Source organism: Hemitrygon akajei, chromosome 20, assembly GCF_048418815.1.
Source record: "Hemitrygon akajei chromosome 20, sHemAka1.3, whole genome shotgun sequence".
NCBI classification, from domain to species: domain Eukaryota; kingdom Metazoa; phylum Chordata; class Chondrichthyes; order Myliobatiformes; family Dasyatidae; genus Hemitrygon; species Hemitrygon akajei.
This window is the reverse complement of record NC_133143.1, coordinates 41,430,502-41,458,422: the sequence shown is the minus strand read 5'-3', so window position 1 is coordinate 41,458,422 and position 27,921 is coordinate 41,430,502. Positions and strand designations below refer to the sequence as shown.

Here is a 27,921-nt window from a genome sequence, read left to right as displayed (position 1 = left end):
TATTCTCAGCATCTGCATTTTTATTTTTATTTTCTCTAACGTACAAGAACTGTTTTGAAATGCAACATTTTAGAAATGCAAAATCTGCTAGGTACATGCTGATGTTATACCTTTATGACAGCATTGTCACCATAGATCCTGAGCACTATAACCAAAATACTGTGGCCACTCTTAAGTACTAGTCACTTGTATTTATCATGAGGAATATAGTGAATTGGCTGAAGACTCCACATTGGTAAAAGGGAACTGATAAAAAGATCCTGAGGCCCCATGAATAATGTTAATTGCAAATGTTTATTTTCATCTTTTACGAGTGTGCTGGGTTGCACCATGTTGATGTATGGATTGCCTCTGGCTGTTCCTAGTTTCCTAGGATGTGCAGATTGATGCAGGGTAATATGTCCTTTTGAAGTGGCCCTAGTGCATAGGTGAGTGGTGAAATCTAAAAGGTGTTGAAGAAGATTTAGGGTTAATCAAAAAAGGATAAATGCAGGAATACTCAAAATGTTTTGATGGTCAGTGCAGACTCAATGGGCCTGATTTTGCTTGTATCCCTAATTTTCCGATTCTATACAAACTAAACAAATGCAAGAGATGCATATGATGGGAGTGGAAAATAATTTTATAACCATTCATAGAAAAAGGAATGCAACCACAGTTGTGAGATCATTACATCTGTTCAGTAAATCAAATTTTACTTCAGGGAAAAAAATGTTCTATTTTGAACTGAGCCGATTAGACAAAAAAAAAACTTTTTAAGAGTCAAAGATTCAGAGTCAATATGAACTGAGAAGCAACCCAAATTCACAATCCTTCAACAATGTTAGTAACCTTGAGGAATTTAAATTATTTTGTTGGATTTTAATATATTTGGCTGAGAAATTTTCTTCCTGTTATATAAATTTTATGTTATTTGGCTTAAAATATTCTTTAAAAGAAACTCTGAATTTAAATGATATGAGAGAAAAATCAGTTTGCTTCCAGTGAAACTGATTCAAGCAAATCATATCCCCTTTTAATCAATCTAAAAAAAAATTCTTGGCTTCTACAAATTAATAATGTATGTTTAATATCCGATTTGAAAATGAGTTTTTTTGAAGAACAGTTGAAACTTATCAGAATTAACATGGAGTGTGGAACTAATGTTCCTGTAATAACCACTGTTGCACAAAACCAAAGACACTGACTAAAGTTGCTAGATAAGCCATTCACATTTTGGATTTTGTACTCAAAAATAATTGCAGACAAGTAAACTGAAACCAAGCTGGGAAAAGTACAGGAGTGGATGCCTGAATAATTCAGTCCCAGGTGAAGCTGAACAACAGTGGCTGGCACACCCCAAAACCTCCTTCTCAGTTCGACTGACCCTTGGAACAAACAGCAAATTACAAATCTGAATTCTGCTGTTAAACAGCAATGTTACAGTTTATATTTTCTATCTTCTTCAGTAAGAGTAATACTGTTACAACTCCCAGAATTATGCATCCAAAATGGTTGGCACTACTGGAGAATACTGCAGTCACAGGCAGAAAATATCAATGACATAACTGTGCTGCAGACAGCAGTGCAAAAAAAGTTGCTTGCAAATGAGCAGAGGCTAGTTGCAGAGGAAGTTCCTTCTGAAGTCAGTTTTTATGCAGCTTTCCTTTAGTGTCTTTTTCATCATATGATTCACCAAACTCATTTATCCTGGATTTATCCACCGGGTAAAGCCTGCAAGAAAAATCGTACAGAATTTCAGAATCAAGTCACAGTTCTGTTTGTTATATAACAATGAAAAGACAAATATATTTGCAAAAGGAGGATTGGGATCCCACTACTTTTAAACATTATTGAATAACTTTTCTCTGCATCTCAGCTTTTGTCTTTATTATCAGTTTTCCTATTTTCTATATGACTAATTCCCCAATTCATCTGGGGGGGGGGGGGGGGGGAAGCTGGAGAGTGTAGCATTTCCGGCATTTATTTATTTAGAAATACAGTGAGGAACAGACCCTTCCGTCCTAATAAGCTGCGCCACACAGCAACCCACCTATTTTACAGAAGTCTAATCACAAGACAACTCACAATCATCAATTAACCTACTAAATGGTACGTCTCTGGACTGTGGAAGAAAACCACAGAGCTCTGAGGAAACCTGCATGGTCACAGGGAGAACATATAAACTCTTTAGAGATAGCGTTGGAATTGAACTCTGAACCCTGATCTGAAATGCATTCTAACCGCTACACTTGTACCAGCCGATTTTGCGCCTGAAGCAAATGGCCAACTTAAAGACAAATATATGTTTTGCAGAACGAACAGAACACTCATTTTTTTTTAAATTAAGCTGAGACATTCCTTGCCAATGAAATAAATTATTTTGGACTATATCTCAATTTAGCAAAACAGTGTTTTAGCTTTTAATAAAAATTCTGCTTGATATAAAGAGAAGTTCAAATTTTATTCAAGTACATATATATTGAAAACTCTTACCATCTCTGGTACAGGTAAACAAGGAATACTACATCGTCTCTGAAGCAAGCTAGTCTATGTGACGTTGGCATGGTGATGATGAAGGCAAAAACATCATCTATAAAGGTGTTGAATGCCTACAATCGAAAATAGATTGTGATAGTAAAAGAAATATTTTCCAATATTCTGATAAAATAATAAAATATTAAATATAGAGTATATATAGAATCAACAGAATAGATATGTTAATGATACAATGAAATCAATGTTTATAATTTTCCATATTTAGGCTGTAACAAAGGAATTAATGTGTGATTAAGTTTGTGTCTTCATTCACAAATAGGAGCAGTTGGAAAAGGGATGTGAACTTTTACTTTAGATATCTGCGGATTTTCAAGAAATGATTTTATTACACTCATGCAGCACCTAATGTACTGATGCAGTTTTTGCTTTACAATATTTCCAACAACAGCATTTTAATCCTTTAACCATTTATACATATAACATTCCCCAAGGAATTTCCATGATATTCAATGGAAATACAAATTAAATTTAATTTTAAATTGGGAACTTGTCCTTTGGCAGCACATTAATTAACAATTAAATTAACGAGCAATATAAAACTAATCACTGAGTAGAGAGAAAAAAATAATTCAGTAAGTAATAGTAACACTACAGATATTTTTGCCAGTGTGATTGTTTTTTTTAATATAAGAACTCTAGAGAGAAAAAGCCAAAACTGGATTTAAGTAGTGGGCTTTTAAAGTAAATAGATTTTTAAAAATTGTTTTTATAAATGCAGTATTTCAAAGATGGCCAACAGACTAAACCTTGATGCTAACAAGAGAAATATGCAGATGCTGGAAATCTAAGCAACACGCACAAAATGCTAGTGGAACTCAGCAGGCCAGCCAACATCCATGGAAAAGAGTACAGTCTAAGTTTTGGGCCGAGACCCTTCATTGTCCATGTGGAAAATTAACTCCTGATGAAGCGTTTCAGCCCGAAACGCCACCTGTGCTGTTTTCCATAGATGTTGCCTGGTCTGCTGAGTTCCTCCAGCATTTTGTGTGTGTTTCTTAAACCCAGATGCTGTCTCCTTAAAGGTTGTGTCTAATGTGTAGTTAGTAAACATCTCTCAACCATTACATTAACAAACCAATAACTCATTTGTACATGTTTTTTTTCCACTGATGTCTTGCAGGACTGTGCAAAGCTTTCCAATCTCCATTTTGATCTCCCAAATCTGTTTATTTGTGTTTGTAAATAAACAAAAACAACACCCAATTACAAAGGCCGAAGTTTATGCAAGTCATTACATTGACAAGTTGTAGGATACCTAATTCATGCCCGTCACTAACCCCCCCCCCCCCATTCACGACAACAATCAATTCCTCATCAAGTTTGCATTTGAAGATAGCTGATTAGCATCCAGAATCCTATTACAACACAGGAAGAGGCCAACTGAGTTACTGTTGGCCCTTTTAAACAGCAATCCACACAGTCCAACAATCCACAATTTCCTTAACCCCTTGCAGTTCATTTCTCCAACTATTCATGAATTTGTAACCTCTACTTTTCAAACCTGCACTTGGCAAATTGTGTAAAAAAAAATTACAATATCATGATAGGCTCTCTTGCTTATTACCTTACATAGCCCAAGTCAAGGCCCTATTGGCCTTCATTGGTCCCAGGCAAAACTGTTTCTCTTTGTAAATAAATGTAAAACTTATTTTTAGCCAATTCTTTTAAACCTTTCTTATAGTTCCATACCGTATCTATTATCTAGTACTTCACAATTTTTTTCAACATCCATGCATACATACCATTACTACCTTCATTAACCCCCTTTGCCATCTCAAACAACTCAAACCGTTTATTGTATCACAATTGGCCAATTAACAACTACATGCTTGCTGTCCATTTTTAACCCTTGTATCTCAAAGTGAAAATTAATTTTGTTTATGATAACAGGGTCCAGTAATTGTGTTACACTGACAGGTGCAAGTTAACCCATTTATCCCTTTCCAACTTTCTCAAGCAAGGTTGTAACACTTTCAAATCTTCTCTGGGAAGACTCCAATGAGTCAGAACCATTGCAAAATTGTGCTCAGAGCCTCTGCTATTTTCATTCTTGCTTCTCTCACCAAGGAAGAGGCAAACTTGGTCACCAGGGTGGCACCAGCAAAGGTCCAGGAGGCCAGATGCTCAAATAGGAAATTGAATATAACCACACATACATTTTCTTTTTAAAAGGTGTTTTGTAATTAACTTATCCAAGTTAATTCAGTAAAATCTCACTAATTACATTATGTGCCCTTGCTTTGACGGTACAAAAAAATTCTGAACTTAGATTGGAACATACAGTACATATATATCGTGAGAATGCCCAAGACTTTTGCACAGTACTGCAGTAATTTTATGTATTGCACTATAATGGTGCCACTAAAAAAAAATAATTTGATGACATATGAGAGTGATGATAAACCTGATTTTCATATGGGTCTCTATTGTGGACTGTGAGTGGGAAGGGGTGAAGGAGAGTGGAATCATGGCTAGGAAAAGGGAAAGGGAGAGGGAAGGAGTGGGAAGCACTAGAAAAACATTTTGTAATGATCAATGGTGTCCTCAGGGCTGGGTGTGCATGCCGTGTCAACCCCACCCTGGCACTCAGGCTCTGCTACCTGTCCCACACCCCTCCCATGGTGCTCCACCCTTGCCATTCCCAACATCCTTTGCTCCCACCAGATTTATAAACTCATTCTCCAGTACTGTGCAAAAGTCATAGACACCGTAGATACGTATATGCCTGAGACTTTTGCACAGTACTGTAACCTTCGAGAGAAGTATATTTATGTAAGCTATCGGCTGTCACACCACTTGGTTTATCAGTTACTAACTGCAATCAGTTATGCTCAATTTATATAAAAGTGGCTAAAATGTTTTACAATATGGTGAATAGCAAATAAAACATGCAAATATAATTAAAAATAGCTTACTTTATACATAAAAGCCTTCCATGGTAAGTGTGCCACAGACTTCAACTGCAAACAAATGAAAATAATTAATTCCAAATATGCTCATTATTAAAATCAGTTTTCAAGCTTTCACACATAACGTCAATTGAGTGTGCAACAAGGTGGCCGTCAGTAATTGCAGAACTGCAAATCATTAAATTCTTAAAAACTCATTAAATGAAGGTTGGAGTATTTGTCACCTGATTTACTAATTAACAAGAGTAGAATTAAGGACATTTAGCCCATTGAGTCTTCTCTGACATTCCATTATGCTGATTTATTCTCTCCCAAATCCACGTAATTCTAAACTAATATATTCTGCAGAAAAGTTATTATGCAAATTTGTACAAATAACAAACACTGTGAAGCCATTGTACTTAACGAGCTAGTTTAATGTGTTAAAAGAAAACTTCACAGAGACTGGAAAGGCTATCAAGCTCAGTAGCATGTTATGGATGAACCTACCAAATAGGTCACCCAAATTCAATTTTCATCTAACATTACCAACGTAGCCTAGTGCATATAGATTCTATTTAAAAAATTAAGAGGCAAGATTTTCTTATGATAAAAGCAGTTGTTGTATCCAGAACCTTGAAGTACTCATTTTATCAAGTGTGTTGCTTATGGCTGTGGAAGTAATAATACATCATAAAAGCACAAAGCTTAAAGACCTTATGAAACTTTGAAATTTATATCTTTTAGCATCTCTTATTTACAATTATTTCTTCACACTAATATCTTACAAAATATATCATAATTCTTTTGTTCAATATGATCCCATTATTTTGTTAACAGGAAATTACATCTTGGAATATACACAATATTCACATATTTTTCTGATGTGAATTAATTATTGGCATCAATGGACTATTTATAGTTCTATATGCTGCAATATGAAAACAAAAAATTGGGGTAATTAAAGAGGGGCTCAAGGTTACAGTTCACACTTCAGGCTGCCAGCTTGTCAGCTCATGAAAGAAACAGCACAAATTTCAATCCATCACGACAGAGTACATAACAAATATATAATAATCAACACAGATGGACTGGTAAAACTGGGATTACTAGAGAATAGCCCACAAAAAGGCATCTGGATAATTAAGTTTTCAATTAAGACTTGTCAATTTCTCCTAAAATAGCTACAGCACAAGCTGAATAATTATCTATTCACTAACCTTATAATTAACAAACAGTTGAGGCAGCATAAATAGGAATCCAAACGCATAGACACCTGCAACAACCACACAAGCATTTTAATGACTTTGCAACAACAAAAAAACCTGAGTTATTAATCACTGGATTTAAAACATTATGTTAGTACTTACCATTAACTAAACTGTTGATCAACCATGAGTACCAGCTGAAAATACATACATTGTGAATCTAATGCATTAGAAATAAATCTCTCATGATACAAAAGTAAATTAAATTCAATTTATGGAAAAATAATAATTACCTTTTGTACTTCATATTTAATAAGGAATATACAGCTCCACCAAAACAAAGAGGATAAAGTATATAAGACAAATATTTCATTGCCTAGAGAAGACAAAATATGTTTGATGAACAGGTGTTTAACAGAAATAATTTACCTGTAAAAAATATATTGAAATGAACACACATTTGTTAAAAATGGTATATACCTAATAAAAAATTCAGTTTTTGTTTTGCTTCAATTCTTTTCAATGAATTGAAATCTCATGCTAGTATTCTATCTTAAATGTGACCAAATAGCCTGTGGGGCCCAAGTTCAATGGTTAATACAGGTTAAGTAACCCTCATCTGAAATTCTAAAATTCGACATTTTTTGAGCGCTAACATGACATCACAAAATGGAAAACTCCACAAGGTGCTGGGAAGATTCCCAAGCAACATGCAAGTCTCTGCTCACCACAGACAGTTCTAAGAAGTGACCTCACATATGTAATGAAGAGAAGTTAATTAAAAGAAAGAAAAACACTACATAAAGCAAGAAATGAAGATCTTGATTGCATATTGAAAGAATGGATTTGTCAGCAATGTAAACATATGCCGCTTAATGGTTGCTGATCGTGAAATATGCAAAGATCTAACATGACCAACTGAAAACTGAAGGTAACTGAATATTCAGCAGGCTGGTTGAGAAAGCTAAGAAAATGCACAGCATTAAATTTTTAAAATTTAAAAACTTTTAAAGATAAAGTGCCTGCTGATCATGAAGCAGCAGAGAAATTCTTTGCTGAGATTATCGTTGATGAAATTCTAACACCAGAACAAGTTTATGATGCTGATCGTTTTTAATACCTTACATAAAATCTGAAAGTAAAATACAAACAAAATGTACTATAAATTTTTTAAACAAAACAGCATCATAGGTGGAGACTGAAAGCTTGATATAGCTTGTTGTTCAACAGCTAATTCAAGTACTCTCCCAGTGCTGTTGTGCTGTTTTTGTTACCCTGCACACATTGTATTTTCATTTCATTAATGGTATGTAAAAATTTTTTTACTGTTAAATACATGTGTGGTGAGCAAGTGTATACCCAAAATTCAAAACACTTCCAGCCCCAAGCATCACGAATAAGGGGTATATGTACATGTTTCTTTCCTTGAACAATCATGTGAAGAATGGGTAAAACAGCATATAAAACAAGCCAAATACCTGAGTATCATATTCTTCAGTCTTTTTTTCAGATTCATCAAATGTTCCAAACTGCAAAAAAAACCACGGTAAACCACTTCAATCATATAAAATTATATTTATTGAGGCATCTCAAAACATATCAAAAGGAATGCATCCATGAGACCAAATTCATATTGTATGGTGTGCAATGAGAGCTAAACAATGGTGCCCGAGGCCCAAGAGAAACATCAGTGGAGATTACTAGTATACAGTATAGCTAATTCAGAGTTTTCCATGGAGAATTGGTTCAGTTAAATTAGATTAGCATTTAAAATTTAAGTAAACAGTTTTTTGACCCACTACCACCATTCCCCTTCTTAACTCTCATCCCTACCCTGCTTGGATCATATTTCTCCGGTATGCTTCTACAATACTAATTACTATAAATAAAGAATTATCCACTGCTTAATTAAATATACATTCCAGGCTGTTTTTGTCACACTTCACCTGAAATACTGGCTTCAATCCATGCCACTTCACAGTCATTTTAAAGGCTTTCTTAACTTTCCACACCTGTGATGAACATTTGCATGCAAACAGGTTAATTTACATTTATATGCAAACTAAAGACAAAGAGAAAAGTAGCAATGAAAAACAAATTTAAATATTTTAAGTTGTTTTAAGGTTGGTATGAAGCTTGCACGTGATTGTATATTTTTACATTACCTCTATAACTGCACCAATGCCAGCCGGAATGAGTACTAATAAACTGGTCTGCTCGTCGAAAAGGAAAAGAAATACCACAATCGTACTAAAGCACCGCCAATGGACTGTAAACAGAAAAAGAAATTACTTAATCTACAGTACTTACTATTCTACATTTTGGCTTCAAATTGAATTATCTGCCACTATCAGAAGGTCACTGTTGCACAACTAAATTTAAGATGCGAGAAGGGCAAAGGCAGCAAAAGCATGAGAACATCACCACCTGGAAGTTGCCCTCCAAGCCACACACCAAACTGACCTGGAAATATCAATGGTGTTTTAGCAACTCTGGGTCAAAGTGCCGGAACTCCCTCACTAACAGTACTGTGGGTACGTCAATGACTGTAGTTCATTAAGGTTCACCACCTTCTGAAGTACAACTAGGGATCGGCAATTAAATGGTGGCTTAGCCTGCAAAGCTCACATCTTTTGAACAAATGTTACAAGATATTAAGAAGACCAAGGCAAAGACTTTGATGGTGAAAATAATTTTTCTGCAATGTTTGTCTTTCGAAGGCATTACATTTATCAGCATACATAAGTGTCAAGTCCAATACATACAAGCCCATGCTGATAACTACATACTGGAGCAATTAGACATTCTTTTCCGTCCTAGTCTAGGGAACAAAAAAGGCTATTGTTGTTTAATCTCAGGCTTGCTAACTCTCTGAACCTCTTATCATCTTGGGCTGCATGCAAGATGCATTCATTACAGCCCCTATGGGTGAGAGGTATTAAAGAAAGTTTGGCTTTAAATAGAGCTGGGTACTTTGGAAAACAGCTGAGTGCTTTTGCTGAGGTTGCAACATTTCAGTGATATCGGCACATTATTCGTGTAATATGTACTATTGTTCAGTGAAGTGCATTTAACACCTACCCGCTTTTGTTGACATGCCAACCATGTTTTTCTTTCGCCTCCAAAAGGTAATGTCATTTTTAAAAGCCAAGAAATCAAAAAGAAGCTGTAAAATAATTATATTTTAATGTAACTATACAGTCAGAATTGTACAGCATAGAAATGGGTCTTTAGGCAGACCATGACCATATCAACCCATTTACCCATCCACACATGCATTAATTCCATGTCATTCTGTGCCATTGCTACAAGTACCTGTCTAAATATGTCTTAAGTGTAGTGTCTGTATTTGACTCTACCGCATCCTCAGGCAGCTGGTTTCAGATATCAACTACTATCTATATATAAAAAACTTGCCCCTCAAATCCCTTTTAAAACTTCTTCCTCTCACTTTAAACCTATGCCCTCTTGTTCTTGATACACCTAACATGGGAAAAAAAAAATTTGGGCTATCTACACTTTCAATGCCTCTAATACTCTTACATATTTCTATCAGTTCACCTCTTGGTCTCCTCACTCCACTGAAAACAAACACACCCTATTTTATCTCTCCCCATAAATTAAGTCGTCCAATCCATGCCACAGCTTGGTGAATCTCCATTCCAATTTTCAGTGCAACCACTTATTTTCAAACCAGATCAAAGCAGATTTGATTAGGGAGCTTAAGGTAAAGGAATCCTTAGGAGGCAGTGATCATAATATGATAGAATTCACCCTGAAGTTTGACAGGAAGAAAAAAAATCAGATTTATCAGTAGTATAGTGGAGTAAAGGGAATTACAAAAGCATGCGAAAGGAGCTGGCCAAAACTGATTGGAAGAGAACAGTAGCAGGGATGATAGCAGAACAGCAATGGCTGTAGATTCTGGAGGCATTTCGGAAGGCGTAGGATAGATACTTCCCAAAGATGATGTAGTATTCTAAAGGGAGGATGAGGCAACCGTGGCTGATAAAGGGAAGCCAAAGACAATATAAAATGAAAAGAGAGGGTGTAGCGGTGTGCTACACGCAGCGCTAAAATAACAACATGGAGTCGGTAAACTGCAGTTAAAGAAGATTTTATTCGAACTTCACAGCCTTGCTTTAAAGCCTCCCTCATCCCGCCCTCCCCGGGCGCGGATGCTGTGAGGGGCACGTACTCACAATCCCCCGCAGGATTTTCCCTTTGTTGGTGAAGCAGACCTGGCACCCTTTTGGGACTGGCCTTTGTGCCGGCGCACTGGCTATTTGTGAGCCGGTTCGAGTGCGCTAGGAAGTGGGTCGCCACAGGGCATATAATAAGGCAAGAATTAGTGGGAAGGTAGCGGATTGGGAAGCTTTTAAAAACCAACAGAAAGCAACTAAAAAGACCAAAGGAAGAGAAAAGATGAAATATGAAGCTAGCCAATTGTACAAAGAAAAGGATACAAAAAGCTCTTTTCAGATATATAAAGAGTAAAAGAGAGAGAGTGGTTAACAGACCATTGGAAAATGACACTGGAGAGGTAGTAATGGGGGGCAAACTTAATAAATATTCTGCATCAGTCTTTCCATTGGAAGACACAAGCAGAATGCCTGAAATTTGAAAGTGTTAAGGAGCAGAAGTGAATGTTGTTGCTATTAGTAAGGTGGTGCTTATCCAGCTGAAAGATCTGAAGGTAGATAAGACATGTGGACCAAATGGACTACATCACATTCTAAAAGAGGTAGCTGAAGAGATTGTGGAGGTATTAGTAATGATCTTTCAAAAATGACTGGAATAGTCTGGAGAACTGGAAAATTGCAAATGTCACTCCACATTTCAAGAAGGGAGGGAGGCAAAAGAAAGGAAATTATAGGCTAGTTAGTCTGACTTCAGTGATTTGAGAAGATATTGGAGTCTATTACTAATGATGAGGTTTCAGGGTATTTTGAGGCACATGGTAAAATAGGTCAAAGTCAGCATGGCTGACAAATCTGTTGGAATTCTTTGAGGAAGTAACAGGCAAGATAGACAAAGGAGAGTCAGAGTATGTTATTTATCTGGATGTTCAGAAGGCCTTTGACAATGTGCCGCACAAGAGGCTACTTAACCAGATAAGAGCCCATGGTATTAAAGGAAAGATCCTAGCATGAATAGCAAGAGGCAAGGAATATGAATAAAGGTGGCCTTTTCAGACTGGCTGCTGGTGACTAGTGGTGTTCTGCAGGCTTCAGTGTTGGGACCGCTTTTTTTCACATCATATCTAAATGATACGGATGAAGGAATTGATGACTTTGTGGCCAAGCTTGCGGACAGTATACAGACAGATGAAGGGGCAGGTAGTGTTGAGGAAGCAGAAGTCAGCAGTCGGACTTGGACAGATTGGGAGAATGGACACAGAAGAGGTGGAAGAAATAAAGGCATGGAAAATAAAGGGAGGAAGTTTTAATAATCAGGGGTTCAAAGGGACATGGGAGTTCTTGTGCAGGACTCCCTAAAGATTAACTTGCAGGTTGAATCAGTGGTAAGGAAGGCAAATACAATCTTAGCATTCATTTTGAGAGGACTAGAATACAAGAGCAAGGATGTAAGGCTGAAGCTCTGGCTCTATAAGGCATTTGTCAGACTGCACTTGGGAGTTTTGTGAGCAGTTTTGTGACCCTTATCTAAGAAAGATGTGCTGGCATTGGAGAGGGTCCAGAGGAGGTTCACAAAAATGATTCTGAGAATGAAAGAGTTAATGTACAAGGAGTGTTTGATGGTTCTGGCCTGTACGTGCTAGAGTTTAGACAAATGAGGAGGTCCCTATCGAACACTGAAAAAGGTCTGAATAGAGTGGATGTGGGAGGATGCTTCCTATAGAGGATGAAACTAGGACCAGAGGGGACAGCCTCATTAGAGGGACATCCATTTAAAACAGAGGTGAGAAGAAATTTCTTTAGCCAGGGAAAAGTAAGTCTGTAGAATTCATTGCCACAGATGGCTGTGGAGGTAGTCATTGAGTATACTTAAAATGGAGGGAAAACGGAGGAAGATAGGTTCTTCATTAGTCAGTGCATCAAAAGTTACAGAAATAAATCAGGAGAATCGGATTGAGAGGGACAATGAATCAGCCATGATAGAATGACAGATCATGGGCCAAATGGCCTTAATTCTGCTTCTAAATCTATGTTCTTATTTTCTACAGCATAAAGACCAGAAGTGCACACAATTCCCCAAGTGCAGTGTAATAAGATTTTGCAAAGTCTCACCTTTTATATTCTATGCACTGATCATAGGCTACTCTGCCATCTCTTCTACACTTGTTACTATTTTGAGGGATCATTTGAATATGAATGCCAAGGTCCTCCATTAACACACTACCATTTACTGACTATGTCCTGCCCTAATCAACTTCCCAAAGTGTGCCACCTCTCATTTGTCAGGATTAATCTGCCTGTTGCCACCCAATTTTACTCCTGATCTATATTCTGTAGTCTTTGGCAACCTTCTTGTTACTCATATTACCAACAAGCACAAACATCTGCAAACATACAACCATATCTCTTGTGTCCAAGGTGGTAAATAAATATCACAAACAACAAGGGCTCCAGTACCAAACCTGTGATCCTGGTGTTGGTCACAGAATACTAATCAGAGGAGCATATTTAGTACAGTGTTGCAAAATCTTTTACAACTGTTTTTGGATACCATAAGTTAAACAGAAATTCCTGGTCAGACACAGTTTCAACAACATCTTAAGAAATCCAGGCAACATTATGATGAATCCTTTCTGCACCTCTCCAGCAAAATTACATACATACAAAACTATATACAAAATAGTACCAATAGAATAAAATCTGTATCTAATTTAAAACTTACATGGAATGCCGCAACAAAGAATGTTAAAGCCAGAAAGTAGAGATTCGTATCTACGAAGATACCTTTTACTTCATCAACATCTTTTTCAGTGAACCCTAAAATGTACAAAAGTAGAAAACATGAGAGAACATGAGCTAGACATTAATTTTGGGTGATATTATTTCCTATAATGACACTTCTGACACTAAGGAGTAAAAACAATACCTGCTACTAATACAAAATTCAAAGTAATTAGCACCCATACAATGCAAATAAAACAATACAACAGCTAGGTCTCCTTTGCATAGCTGTGCACTGGGATTTACGTATTAGAGAAAGAAGTGCTCCTAGCAGGAAGCAGTAAATAATAATTCTGCTATTTCAGAAAAACAAAACCAGAAGTGAATCTGCTATCTTCAATTCTCCATATTCATATTAAATAATCTCGAAATATCATCTGTTTCTCTTTCCAGCAATGCTGTCTGACTTACTGCTTCCAGCATTTTATTCCATATTTACATTTTGTTGTCATTCATATTGGATTAAGTACAGTATTAAACCCCTTTTCGTCAAGAGGAAACCTCTGTACAAGTAGAGAAATCCGTTCACTTCCCAGCTTCTAATTGGTAGGACTGACAGAATAAAACAGTTTTGCAGTGTGATGTGGAAATGTAAGCTTGATACAGTACAGGATGCCCTTCTGGGACTTTTGCAACAATGTACCTTAAGACTACACTTCAAGTTCACTTTGTGAAATACTTGGGCAAAATACTGAATATTTACACAACCAACCAAAATGGAAGAGTTCCATTCTGAAGGACTTGCATCCCTCAATGAAATGACATGAGGGACTATGATGGAAATATTAGGGGATAAATTTCGAGTGCACAAGCATACCAAACTGTTGCAGTGAATAGACGGCCTCTTGCATGTGTGTCCAAAACCGGAGCCTCCCGAGTGATATAGCGTTATAACTAATTGTAAGTGGTAGCGTAACGGACGTGGTATTTATTATCTGCAAGGAAAAAGTTTCTAAATATTAGATTTTAGAAAGAATATTCAACATTATTGCAAAGATGTTGAATTTATCAAGAGACCTGTAATTTTGCATTAAAATTTGCTGCCCGTTCCCAAACGCTAATGACATCCCACATTGGAAAGCACTGCCATCTGCCATAGGAAAAGCCCACACTAACAATGAGCATCCAAGGATGCCCTGACCAGAGGCGCCACCCCAGACTCACAAGCCACTCCATTCCCACATTATTGACAATACTTTACACACCCCCCTCCTGCTCGTGAGAGAGATGGATTCCAAGAAAAGCAAGTAGTGTGGAACTAGGTTAATGAAAACATGTGCCATTCCAAAGTGGCAGGATCTAGAGGCACTGAATCTCCAGTAACAAGATCAATGAACACAAGGGTAAAAGTTTTCCCTCTGCCCACATAATTACATCCCAACCCTATTCATAACCCTAACATCTACACCCTTTTCACCTCTACCTGCAGACCCTACACCTCACTTCCACATCCCTCACTTCTATCCCAACTTTAGCCCTAACCCCAACCCTAACCTCCACACCATTCTCCACTTCTAGCCCCTCACCTCCATCCCCAGACTCTACCCACAACCCTTAACTCCACAAACCCCCTCCTCTCCAGCACCTCACCTTCATTCTTGGACCCCCATCCCTAACCTCCACACCTCTCTCCTTTAGCTGTTCACCTCCATCCCCTAACCCCAACAATAACCTTTAGCCCCTCACTTCCATCGCCCAACAAAAATTTAAAATTCAGAAAAAAAAAAATCACACAATGCAATTGTACAAAATTCAGCAGAATCCAGATGAATCCCGTCACCATTTCACTCTCTTCATTACTAATTATTATTGGTTATAATTTATGGGCTTCCATACAACGGCACTATTTAAGTGATTATAACTCCCTTACCCTGAGGTTTGTCATGTATACAAAGAGTGACTCATTTACAAGTATGCAAACAAAAATGGGTTAACCTTTATGAATGCACTATTTTGGGTAGTATATAGGACAAGTGTTTGCATCAAAATTTGCAAACAGAATTTATGTTTATGATTTCTCAACTTCAAAATTACATAATTTGCATACAAAGTGAAAGCTAGTGCTTCCATGTTTGGTTAAAAAAGCATGAGGAATTCTTGGGCATATCTCATTCATAGGTCAAATACGATGGCAGAATATAGTAATAATGGCAAGTCTCTTAGCAGTGTGGAGGATCAGAGGGATCCTGGGGTCCGAGTCCATAGGACACTCAAAGCTGCTGCGCAGGTTGACTCTGTGGTTAAGAAGGCATACAGTGCATTGGCCTTCATCAACTGTGGGATTGAGCTTAAGAGCCAAGAGGTAATGCTACAGCTATATAGGACCCTGAACAGACCCCATTTGGAGTACTGTGCTCAGTTCTGGTCACCTCACTACAGGAAGGATGCGGAAATTTTTGAAAGGGTGCAGGAGACTTACAAGGATGTTACCTGGATTGGCGAGCAAGCCTTATGAGAATAGGTTGAGTGAACTTGGCCTTTTCTCTTTGGAGGGAAGGAGGATGAGAGGTGACCTGATAGAGGTGTGTAAGATGATGAGAGGCGTTGATCGTGTGGATAGTCAGAGGCGTTTTCCCAAGGCTGAAATGGCTAACACAAGAGGGCACAGTTTTAAGGTGCCTGGAAGTAGGTACAGAGGAGATGTCCAGGGTAAGTTTCTTCTGAAATGCAGAGAGTGGTGAGTGTGTGGAATGGTGGTGGAGGCAGATACAATAGGGTATTTTAAGAGACTCCTGGGTACGTACATGGAGCCTAGAAAAATAGGCTATGGGTAACCCTAGGTAAATTTCTACAATAAGTACATGTTCGGCATAGTATTGTGGGACAAAGGGCCTGTATTGTGGGACAAAGGGCCTGTATTGTGCTGTAGGTTTTCTATGTTTCTATCTCAGTAGACAGTTAGGAAGCAGTGTGCAAGCTATCTTCTACTTTCAGCCAACGTTGTGGAGAATGGAAGAATGGGGCACAGGAAGACAAACTGCATGAAGCTTTTAGAATATTGTCAAAACTGTAAATGAGTATGAGGTCAAGTTTAGATATAAAGTTGTGCCATAACTTGAGCCTTCTCGCTGACAATAAAAAAAGCAACTCACTTTCAAATCTCTCACTCGGTTACTTAGCTCATCAACAAACAGTATAGGAAGGTACTGCATCTTCTTTCCATGTTGCATCCTGAAATATCAACCACAAATGAAGCATTTAGAAGTTGCACATTGACGATATAGATCTTAATCAATTTTAAAACTGTACTATTCAGCACATGTTGTCGCTCCTAATTCTTCCCTCCATAATGCACCACCAACAATTTTATGCATTGTATTTAATCTGCCTTCAAGTTGTCCAGCATGGTCTAAATTGCAAACTGGCATCTAGGGACAGTGCTAAAACTGAAAGAACTTGTGCACAAACATACCAATACGTAAAGAAATCTTACCCTTCTATTAACATGTAACTTCTGAATCACTGTCGTTGTTAGTATACTGTCAAACCAGCAAACAGACCCACATGGCAATAACATATCAATTTAGAGACAAGGAGAAAAGGCCCTGAAGTACTCAACTTTGAGTACTGTCTACACGGTAACTCAGGGCATTAGATCAGGCAAAGATTTACCACCTGCCAACCTTCCTCAGCTGATGAAGCAGAACCATATGCTAGAACAGCGTGGCATGAAATGTGTTCTTAGTGGGAGAAGCTACCAATATTCATAGCCAGGAAGAGCTGGAAAGCTCCATAACAGATGACTTGTTAATTTTTTTAAAAATTGATAAAGCTGCAGAGCACTGGAAAATGGTGACCTGCAACTCAACAATTTCTATCTTCATTTTCCTTCATAATCCAGAATGAGCTCCTGGCAACGTCCACCATACTAAATGCCAGCATCTGCAATACATCTACTTTTGTTTCATCATCTAGTTACCTTCAAGATAGAGTGTGCTTTGGTAACATTATTATCCTTGGTGAAAACTACTGCTGATTATTCATTTAGCATCTCAGCCATGCCTTCTACTTCTAACAAGTGATCTTTTCACACATGCAAACACGAGGAAATCTGCAGATGCTGGAAATTCAAAAAACACACACAAAATGCTGGTGGAACGCAGCAGGCCAGGCAGCATCTACAGGGAGAAGAACTGTCGACGTTTCGGGCCGAGACCCTTCGTCAGGACTAACTGAAAGGAAAGATACTAAGAGATTTGAAAGTAGGAGGGGGAGGGGAAAATGCGAAATGATAGGAGAAGGGTGGGATGAAGCTAAGAGCTGGAAAGGTGACTGGCAAAAATGATACAGAGCTGGAGAAGGGAAAGGATCATGAGACAGAAGGCCTAGGAAGAAAGAATGAGGGACGGGAGCACCAGAGGGAGATGAAGAACAGGCAGAGTGATGGGCAGAAAAAGAGAAAAAAAAGGAGGGGGAAAAATACTAAATATATCAGGGATGGGGTAAGAAAGGGAGGAGGGGCATTAACGGAAGTTAGAGAAGTCAATGTTCATGCCATCAGGTTGGAGGCTACCCAGCCGGTATATAAGGTGTTGTTCCTCCAACCTGAGTGTGGCTTCACCCATCTGTTACAATCTGACAATTGCTTTACCATTAAAATGCCTGAAGTTCATTTTATTCCTTTTTATTATTGATAGCATTTTATACTGCATTTTTGCCAAATGACTTTTTTCATTGCTTGTTTGTACTTTTTTTATATTCAGCCTCATTCTCCATTATATTAAAAAGCTACTATTTTAAAACAAAAACTTGAAAAGAAATCAAGTTTACAACATGTAATAACTTTAAGTTCGTCAAATTTTGTTTGACTGACTAAATGGGCACGTATAAATGCACTTAACAAGACTTAGCTTTTGATAGCAAGATGTATATTTTTCAGGTTTACACTTACAGCTTTAAATATCTGTGTACATCAGCAGGAAGAGCTGAGCTATCAAAAGTAAAGTTGTCAGCCATGATATTTATGGTGAGTCTTGATCTCCAGTGTGCAACAGGTCGGTCTGGAACTTTAGTACCAGCAGGAGTCTCTGTTTCCTGATTCAATGAAAAGGTCACAACTGAATATACAAAATATTGTTGGTCTTGCTCATTCAATACCTCAGCTGTAACATACTGTAGACTACAAAAAAATTCTATGAAGTTGAAACCCTTAACATTAGTTACAACAAACATTATGATGAGTCTCTTAGTACACAATATCAATAACTATAATAATTCTGTAACTTATTAGTGGTAACAAGGATGAACTACCACAGAATTATTATACTTTATTATTTGTGCAAAAGAACATAGACTACTTTTCACTCCCCCTTATTATAGCTCTTTCTTAGGATAACCAAAATATAGCTGGTATTTCTTGTTCACACAAACTAATAACTATAGCAATATCCCAACAGTTCTTATGCCAGACTTGCAGATTTATATAATTGTGGATTTTTAATGGACACTTAAATACATATCAGGAAATATAATTTCATTATTTCAAAAATAATGTTTTAGCCCAAAATTAAATCACTCCTCACACAAACATTGGAATAGGGACACATAGTCACCCACTGAACCAAAAGGAAATCACTGCAGATGCTGAAATGCAAAAATATATTTTTTTTAAATGCTAAAACTAACAAGGTCAAGCAGCAAGAGTGCTACGAGAAATAGAATTCTCCACAGAAGTTCATCAACCTGGTAAATACTTCCAGCATTTAAACCAAGATTGCTTATTGTAGCATGTATATACTGTAACGTAACAAAGCTCCCCATCATGACCAAAAGCACAGCAAAATCAAGAGGTTTTTAGAAACATATCATATGGCTTGATAAACCAAGTGTTAGAGGGAGTGCACGATAGCTATTAATATCAAGATCCAAAAGGCAGACAGAGCTGAGAATGGAAAAGTCGGCGGGATCTTGTAAAGTACGTGAGAACAGATGGGTGAAGGGCAGTAGAAGACTAAAGCCAACGACTGAGGTTACTGTAGAAATGCAGAGAAATTTAATGGCAAGAATAAGAATGTTAAACTTAAATTGGTATAAAAAGTTTGCTAATGTTTAGTAAAACAATGAAGATAGCAGGAAGGTAGCAGAGGTGTTCTGGGAGCATTATTACTTACTTATAAATAAAAATTGTGAAACCAAAATTGGAGAACTGGAAAACCAGAAGAGTTTCAACATGAAAAAAAGTTTAGAAATTGACAGCTAGTGTAGACTCAAGGTGGGAACTTCAAATTCGAGAGGGCAGTACTAGTGATGGACAGAAACTGAGAATTAAACTTTAGCTGAGGTTGAATAAGGCACCACCTCTATGTTGAATTTGAGCAGGCATCCAAAAAAAACTTAATGGGAGCAAGGATTTAAATTGGCGTTTCTAGTGCTGGCAAAACAGGATAAGTCTTCCTTGGTTTGAAAAAAGCAAAAATGTCTATTTCACCCTCAATCTGCCAAGAAAATGCTTTATCCATCCCTTTTAAACTGAGACACAAGGAATTTTGCAGATGCTGAGAATTTTGAGCACATACACAAAATGCTGAAGGGAGCTGGGCGCCCTGATGAAAGGTCATAACCCGAAACCTGAACTGTTCACTTCCCTCCATAGATGTCGCCTGACCTGCTGAGTTTCTCCAGCATTTTGTAATGTGTCGCCCATAATACTGAGCAGAAGTAATAAATCATCTGAGCACTCAGGATGATAACTGCAAAAACTAAAAACTAAAAATAGACCGCATTTTATTTTTTTTATATAACAGAAGATGCTGCATTGCTCTGATCATCTTTCAGCACTATGAGATGTTAAAATCTTAAAAAATTAGAACAAAAGAAAACCATTTGCATCAGCAGTTACGAAATACACATTGTTGGAATCATCAGGCCAAGCATGTAATACAGTACAGCCTGTTCTGAAAATTTTATTCCATAGACTACACTTAATGCTACATTGTGCATCTGAGCCTTATCCCAATTTCCATGCAAATTACTAGATATACTTAATTATGCTGCAGAATGATTCGGGACACTATGAAGTCAGGAACTGCACTCACTGCCAATGACAGGGATGTTACCATCACCAATAATTGGAAACAAGGGATTACAATTACCTGCAATGAATGATACTGCATCTTTAACTATTTTGACTTCTCAGCCTATTAATTATAAAAATAATCTCATTTCTTTCTCAATATGCACCAGTTCCAAATTCATAAACTTCAGTAATTTCGGTCAGTTTGCTATTTCAGACCAATCAATAGTTGCCAACTTGAATTTATCTTTATAAAACATAATCATACTACTTCTTTTCTATCATATTTAAAGCAACACATACTTGGCTATTGGTCTCTCCAGTGATCAAGTTGATTTCCTCAGGCTTAGGAATCATGTATGTTGTCAGGTGCCCAACGGCATACACATGCTTGCTGTCGTGCCAAGGTGGCATCCCAAAGTGGTGCAGAAACAAATGAGTGTACAGTGTCCCATTGCTACGGGTTTTCTTTGGTAATGAAACATTGACATCCCTTATAAAAAGATACATAACAGAAGTTAAATTGAACAATTCAAAGAAACAGCATATAGAACAATGAAAAGTACAACATAGGAACAGGCCCTTTAGCCCATGTACCAATTTAAACTACACATCTGCCTGCTTGTTGTCTACTTCCCTCAATCTGCCACATTTTTATATACCTCTTAAATATTATCATATCTACTTCCAAGGTATGCATATTTTCATGCACATAATCCAAGCATATTGCAAGAACACAAAGTGATTACATCCATAATAAACCAAGGTCAAGTTTCAATATAGAATTCAAAATTAATCCAGGATATTGGTATAAAATGAAATTAAATCTGAATGAATATTAATTCCCCCTTATTAACTCAAATGATATTGACAGCTATTGTTAAAAGTACCGTCTTGCACCGTCATACACAGACATAATTCTCTGTGCAAATACAAATACTGAAAGAGAATACAAGCAGCTGCTGTGTTCTTTGATTGGGTTTCATTTACTTCTCAAAGAGAAAAATATTTTTTTCTGATTACCGCAGTTTCAGTTAGCCCAGAACTTTTAGACATAAATAAAGATGCATGGTGGCCCCAGTGAACCATGGCAACGTTCTACAGGCTATGTACAACATTTGCAAATGTACCTCTTCTGAATTACTCTCACTGTAATCTGCAGCATGTAATTTGCTGTTTAACAAAGTACTTTTCTAAAGTACAGTGATCTATAGATTTCACTATATTCTGAAGAATCTGGAGTACCAAACAGGTATGGCACCTTTAAGCCGATGAAGGTTTATCGCCATGGCTACAAGTGAGGCAGGGAGGGGGGAGACTCCAAGCCAGGCTGAAACAGAGGGATGAGGCCCCCCTCTACCCAGCCTCTTGTTAGTCAATGTGCAGTCGCTGGAGAACAAAATTGAGAACCTCAGGGCAAGATGCTGTATCAGAGAGAAACGAGAGATTGTTGTGTCCTATGTCTGAGCGAGACATGGCTTTCTTCTAGCAAACTAGATACAGCAATCAAACTGGAAGGCTTCTCGATTTACCAAACTGCTGATTTGGAAAAGGAGGTGATTTGAAAATTCTCAGTGCTCCAATGTGGACATTTTGTCAAACACGTGTTTCTGACCTTGAGCACCTCGTGATCAAATATCATCCGTTCTACTTACCTTGAGAGAGCTCCATAACCTTAACCGCAGTTTACATACCACTAGTAGCTAAGATCAAGAGCTTGAGAAAATGCATGATGCCATCTCCAAACAAGAAACAATCCATCCTGACACATTTCAAATCTTAGTCGGAGTCTTCAACCAGGCTTGCTTGAAGAAACCCCTGCCCAATTTCCTTCAGCATAAAATCTGTAGCACCAGAGGTTCCAATATACTAGATCACTGTTATACCAAGATAAGGAATGCCTATTGTTCCATGCCCAGACCACATTTTGTTCAATCAGATCACTTGGCTGTCTTTCTCCTACCTGCATACAGGCAGAGGCTACAGAGCAAAGCTCCAAAGAGTAGGACAACAAAGAGGGAGGCAGAGGAGCAGCAACAGGATTGCATCAAGTCATGTTCAAGGATTCATCTATAGATCTGAATGAATACACCACGGTGGTCCTGACTTTATTAAAACAATTGTGAACAGATGCATTCCCACAAAATCATTCAGAGTCTTACTCAATCCGATGAACTATGAGATCTGCAATCTGCTGAGGGACAGATCAAAGACATTCAAGTCTGGTGACCAAGAAAGTTACAATATGTCCAGGTACAAATTCCAGAAAGCCATCTCACAGGCAAAGTGGCAATTTTGGACTGAATTTGAACCATCACAAACTCCCACATCCCCCAATGTATCTATGATTTATGTCTCTGAAGCCAAGGTGCAAGCAATGTTCAAGAGGGTGAATCCACAATAAGCACGAAACACCTGTGGTGTTGAACTGTCTGGAGTGTTCCTGAGACCTTTAACTCTCATTTTGGCATTCTGAGGCAGCCACCTGCTTCAAACCGGTGCCTCAGAAGAACGTGTAACCTGCCCTAACAGCTATCGTCCAGTAGTACTTACAGTACATCCACAGTGACAAAGTGTTTTGAAAGGCTGGGAATGAAACATGTCAACTCCTGTGTGAGTGGCAACTTGGACCTGTTCCAATTTGTCTACCAGAGCAATAGATCCACAGCAGATGCCATCTCATTGGTTCTTCACTCAACCCTGGAACATCTGGACAGCAAAAGTTCATACATCAGGATGCTCTTTATAGACTACAGCTCAGCATTCAATACCATCATCCCCTCAAAACTAATCAATAAGCTCCAAGACCTTGGCCTTAATGCCTCCTTATGCAATTGGATCCTTGATTTCCTCACTTACAGACCCCAGTCAGTTTGAATTGGCAACAATATCTCCTCCATGATCTCCATCAGCACAGGTGCATCACAAGGTCATGCGCTTAGTCCCCTGCTCTACTCACTCTACACTTATGACTGTGTGGCTAAACACAGCTCCAATACCGCATTTAATCTGCCGACACCACCATTATCATAGGCCAAATCAAAGGTGGTGATGAATCAGTGTACAAGAGGGAGATTGAAAACCTGGCTGAGTGGTGCCATAACAACCTCTTACTCAATGTCAGTAAGACCAAGCAGCTGATTATTGACTTTAAGAGAAGGAAACCAGAGATCCATGAGCCAGTCCTTACTGGTGGTTCAGAGGTGGAGAAATTCAGCAACTTTAAATTCACAGGACCTGTTATTGTTATTTCAGAGGACCTGTCCTGGGCCCAGCACACAAGTGTAATTACAAAGAAAGCACAGCAGTGCTTCGACTTCCTTTGGCTTATGCAAAGATTCAGCATGACATCAACTTTGACAAACTTTTATAGATGTGTAGTGGAGAATCACTGCAGCCTGGTATGGAAACAGCAATGCCCTTGAAAGGAAAATCACCTACATGAAATGCTGTCACAAGAAAACAGCTTCCATCACCAGGTACCACCAACACCCAGGACATGATCTCTTCTCACTGTTGACATCAGAGAAAAATGGGTAGGGGAGCCTCAGGACTCACACCACCAGGTTCAGAAACAGTTAGTACCTCTCAACATCAGGCTCTTGAACCAGTTGGGTAACTTCACTCATCTTCACTTGCCCCATGGACTCTTCACCTCATGTTCTCGATATTTATTGCTTATTTAATAACTATCACTTCTGTCTCTTTTGTATTTGCACAGTTTGTTGTCTTTTGCACACTGGTTGAACACCCAAGTTGGTGCGGTCTTTCCTTGATTTTGTTATGGTTGTCATTTTATTATGGATGCATTAAGTATGGTGGCATGAAAATGAATCTCCGGTTTGTCTATGGTGACATATATGTACTTTCGTAATAAATTTACTTTGAACTTTGAAAAAACAAAGTCCCCAACTCCATCAAATGCTACACAGCTTCAATCATCCTCATTTTCAAATCTACTGGACTTCTGCTACTTAATTTAAACAACTGTCAAGCTACCATTGAAGGGGGATGAAAGGGAAAGCCAAAGAACAGAAATAATTAGATTTTTTTGACAAAATGCATCGATTGTGTTGGGCACAAAGGATTAGGATCTCAAAACAAACCCACAAATTTTGTTACAACACACACAAAATGCTGGTGGAACACAGCAGGCCAGGCAGCATCTATAAGGAGAAGCACTTCGAGCCGAGACCCTTCGTCAGGACAAATTTTGTTAGTTGAGTCAAAAAGAACACTCAAATGCAAGGGAGATTCAGAAGAAGCCATGCCTGAACATAGTGCGTAATTGATGACTGATCACAGTAAACATCTGTACATAAGCTGTAACTTGCTGTTAACAACAAAGAAACACTCCATACTGATTACATAGGCTCTGTTCCTCATAACCGAACAGCACATCAGTAGATATGCATCAGAGTTCAGTGAAATAACTAGGGAAAAAAACTCAATTTCATTTTCTGATTTGCAGCAACTTAAAGAAAAGACCAATGGAGTGAGGTAGAGCACTACCTTTCACATGTTTTGCTAGCCAACGCCATGTCTGAAGACCTCACAGCAATTAAGGTGCACTTTACAGGTTTCAAATATATACTAAATATCTTAAAACACATAATAAAACTAAGCAAGGAGTTACCTCTCGAATTTAGAGTTGACATCAAAGTGTTCGATATTCAACATAAGGTTTAGATTGGCTCCATCATTAACACTGCTTTTTGTTGAAGTATAAATGCTCAGCTAAAATATAATTTCAAGACCATTAGCAAATCTTACAAAAACAAGTATACTATTAATCCTTAAAGACTTCAAAGTTGTGTATGCTCCAGAAAAAAACTCTAATTTTAACAGAATTTCAATTAGTTTTAAAAGCAATGCTACATTTTATACACAGTGCAGACATAGAATAACATAACTCCCAGTGACAGAAAAATTAAAACTGTTTTAATCCCTGCCATCACCTCCGATAACAGAACCATACAATTTAATTCTACCCCTAATTATTAAATATTGGATACCGTCAATTATAAACGTACCGCCTATCGAGTTTTGGATTAAACTAGCTATCCGGCAGCCTGTCAATCTCAAGATATGAATGTAAGGGCAGCAGAGGAAATTAAATTGTGAATGAAGTAAATCTAATACCATAGTTAATTATGAAGAAAAACTGAAGCATCTGATCTCTTAGCATCCTTTAAGGAAGATCTGTCTACAATGAATGAACAAAGTATATAACTGGATTTTTAAAACAAATTTGGCAAGGCAACATACACAAACCAAGTGATCACAAGAACCGGTTAAAAAGAAGGGGGATAAATCAGGCTTTTTTTAAGTGTCAGGCTATATTACTGGGTGTAACAAAGATCGGCTCAACGTGCTCTACCATTTATAATATGTACTAATGCTTCGGACGTTTAAAAAAAAAGAACTGTGACCAAGTTTGCTGGCAGTAACAAGAGAAAATCTGCAGATGCTGGAAACCCAAGCAACACACACAAAATGCTAGAGGAACTCAGCAGGCCGGGCAGGATCAACTGCTGAGTTCCTCTAGCACTTTGTGTGTGTTACTTTCTGACAGTAAGAAAGCTAGGTGGGAAGAGTGAATGCTCACAATAAAGGAATTGGGACGGATTACGTGACAGGGCAAAGCGGCAGCAGATGTAGTAAAACATGGGGCATGTGTGAGATCATTCACTATTAAGGAAAATTAAAAACTAAAAGAACACTTTCTTGGCATTAAAAACTAAATCATCCTGTGAGGAAAACATGGCCTCACAAAATAACATTGATCCAAAGATACAGCAAGGAATTCAGCAGAGGAATAGAATGATAGTCTTTACTGCAGAGGCACTGGATAAAAACTAAAATCTTTCTACAAACACAGGGATTTAGTGAGACCACTCAAGAGTGCTGTGTGCAATTTTGGCTTTCTAGCTAAAGAAAGATATGTCCGGAGGCAGTACAACATAAATTCAGTAGAGTGATCCGGATGATGAGGGTATGTCCTGTGAGAACTGGAATTCAGGTGAAGTAATCTTATTGTAATATACAAGGTTGATAGTTTGCCTTTTAGGGGTTAAGGTGAGAGAGGATAATGTGCTTTGACATTGAAATAAAAAGGAATATGGGGATGAGACAAAAAGACCATAATTGAAAGGAAAGTTATAGCTCAACCAACTATAGTGCTTCTATTATTGTGTCATGTTCTTACGGCCCAATCAAATTTCTCCTACTTTTGTTTGTAATTGTTACATCTTGCAGTTCTGATGTTTTTTGATATTTGATTTGAAATGCTTGATTCTTTGAAAAAAGAAACTTGCTGTTTGGAAAGCTTGTTTGAAGTCTCCCGTTTTGCCAAAACTGGCCAATAATTCCCATCATAAAGCTGCAGCTGTTGTCATAACATTTGAAGCCACCCAGCAGCAGAAAAATAGTCAAAAATTAAACTAGGGGGCTGAGAAAGTATTTTATTAGATTGGAAAAGTGATCCTGCCTGATTTCCTTCCTCACAAATGACGGAACAGTAAACACAGCAACAAGTGATTGCTAAGTATAGCAATCAGAATACGCTCCCCATGGAAAAACAGCTGACACCAAACGGGAGTTGATGCCATCTCTCGCTATTTCAGTCAACTTAATGGCTAATTTTCCAACTGTATGCTGCAAACAAAACTACTTTGATTTTTTTAAACCACAATCCGTTTGCACCCTAACCAAAGGAAATTGTACAACTCATAATAAAGGCTTCCGGTCAAACGGCAAGAAAATCAATGCGGATGGGAAAGGAACGGCACTGACCTGTATTCTAGGGTTCCCAGCTAGATATGGCTTAATGCACTTCTGTGCCTTGGGACTGGTGCAGGGTTTCGTGTAAACTATGCCATACATCACCCAGCATGTGTGCAACACGTAGGCGACGAAAACCACCACGATTAAGGTGGTGAAGGAGCTCGCCCTGAACCCGAACATACCGCCGCAGCTCAGATCGACAGCGACTGCTACACCATATTACAGCGGCACAGCCACAAAGAGCGGATCGGGGCTCCGAGCCGCACCGACGATGATCAGCGACCTGCCGCCCGGTCCCTCGCCCCCATCGCTGCCTCAGGGAACCTTTCCGCCTGGATGTGACGTCAGCAGCCGCCGGAAATATCGCGTGCCGAGAGGGACCGTTACCTTCAAACCCCGGCACGTGGGCCGCTCCTCCGTTATGCATTCTGGGTATTGTAGTTCCCTCTTATCTCTCCCCCCCCCCCCCACTATTCTCTCCCCTTCCACTGCCCCTCACCTTCCTCACTATTCTCTTTCTCAATCGCTATGTAGAATTTAAAAAAGGCTCTGTAGTGCTGTGGGGCCAT

The 27,921-nt window shown here is 38.3% G+C and overlaps 1 protein-coding gene across 1 annotated transcript; it reads right to left on the bottom strand.

Annotated features, from left to right (window-relative positions):
* clptm1l (CLPTM1 like) lies at nucleotides 1–27,694 on the bottom strand. The gene is made up of 17 exons (XM_073024225.1): nucleotides 27,362–27,694; nucleotides 25,203–25,303; nucleotides 20,870–21,059; nucleotides 18,446–18,588; nucleotides 16,647–16,725; nucleotides 14,372–14,489; nucleotides 13,496–13,590; nucleotides 9,716–9,800; nucleotides 8,800–8,903; nucleotides 8,581–8,646; nucleotides 8,113–8,163; nucleotides 6,928–7,010; nucleotides 6,797–6,831; nucleotides 6,647–6,702; nucleotides 5,454–5,498; nucleotides 2,476–2,591; nucleotides 1–1,713 (listed from the first exon to the last, which is right to left on the bottom strand). Exons 1-17 carry the CDS (start codon nucleotides 27,530–27,532, stop codon nucleotides 1,626–1,628), a joined length of 1,626 nt encoding a protein of 541 aa, XP_072880326.1. The 5' UTR covers nucleotides 27,533–27,694; the 3' UTR covers nucleotides 1–1,625.
* Nucleotides 27,695–27,921: the final 227 nt, after the last annotated feature.

Excerpts from the sequence above, each read along its gene's own strand:
- clptm1l (XM_073024225.1), bottom strand. The coding sequence starts at position 27,532 with ATGTTCGGGTTCAGGGCGAGCTCCTTCACCACCTTAATCGTGGTGGTT. Across the intron at positions 18,589-20,869 it reads CTGGAGAGACCAATAGCCAA|GAAACAGAGACTCCTGCTGG; the intron begins GTATGTGTTGCT and ends TCATTGAATCAG. Across the intron at positions 8,164-8,580 it reads GATTGAAGCCAGTATTTCAG|TTTGGAACATTTGATGAATC; the intron begins GTGAAGTGTGAC and ends TTTTTTTTGCAG.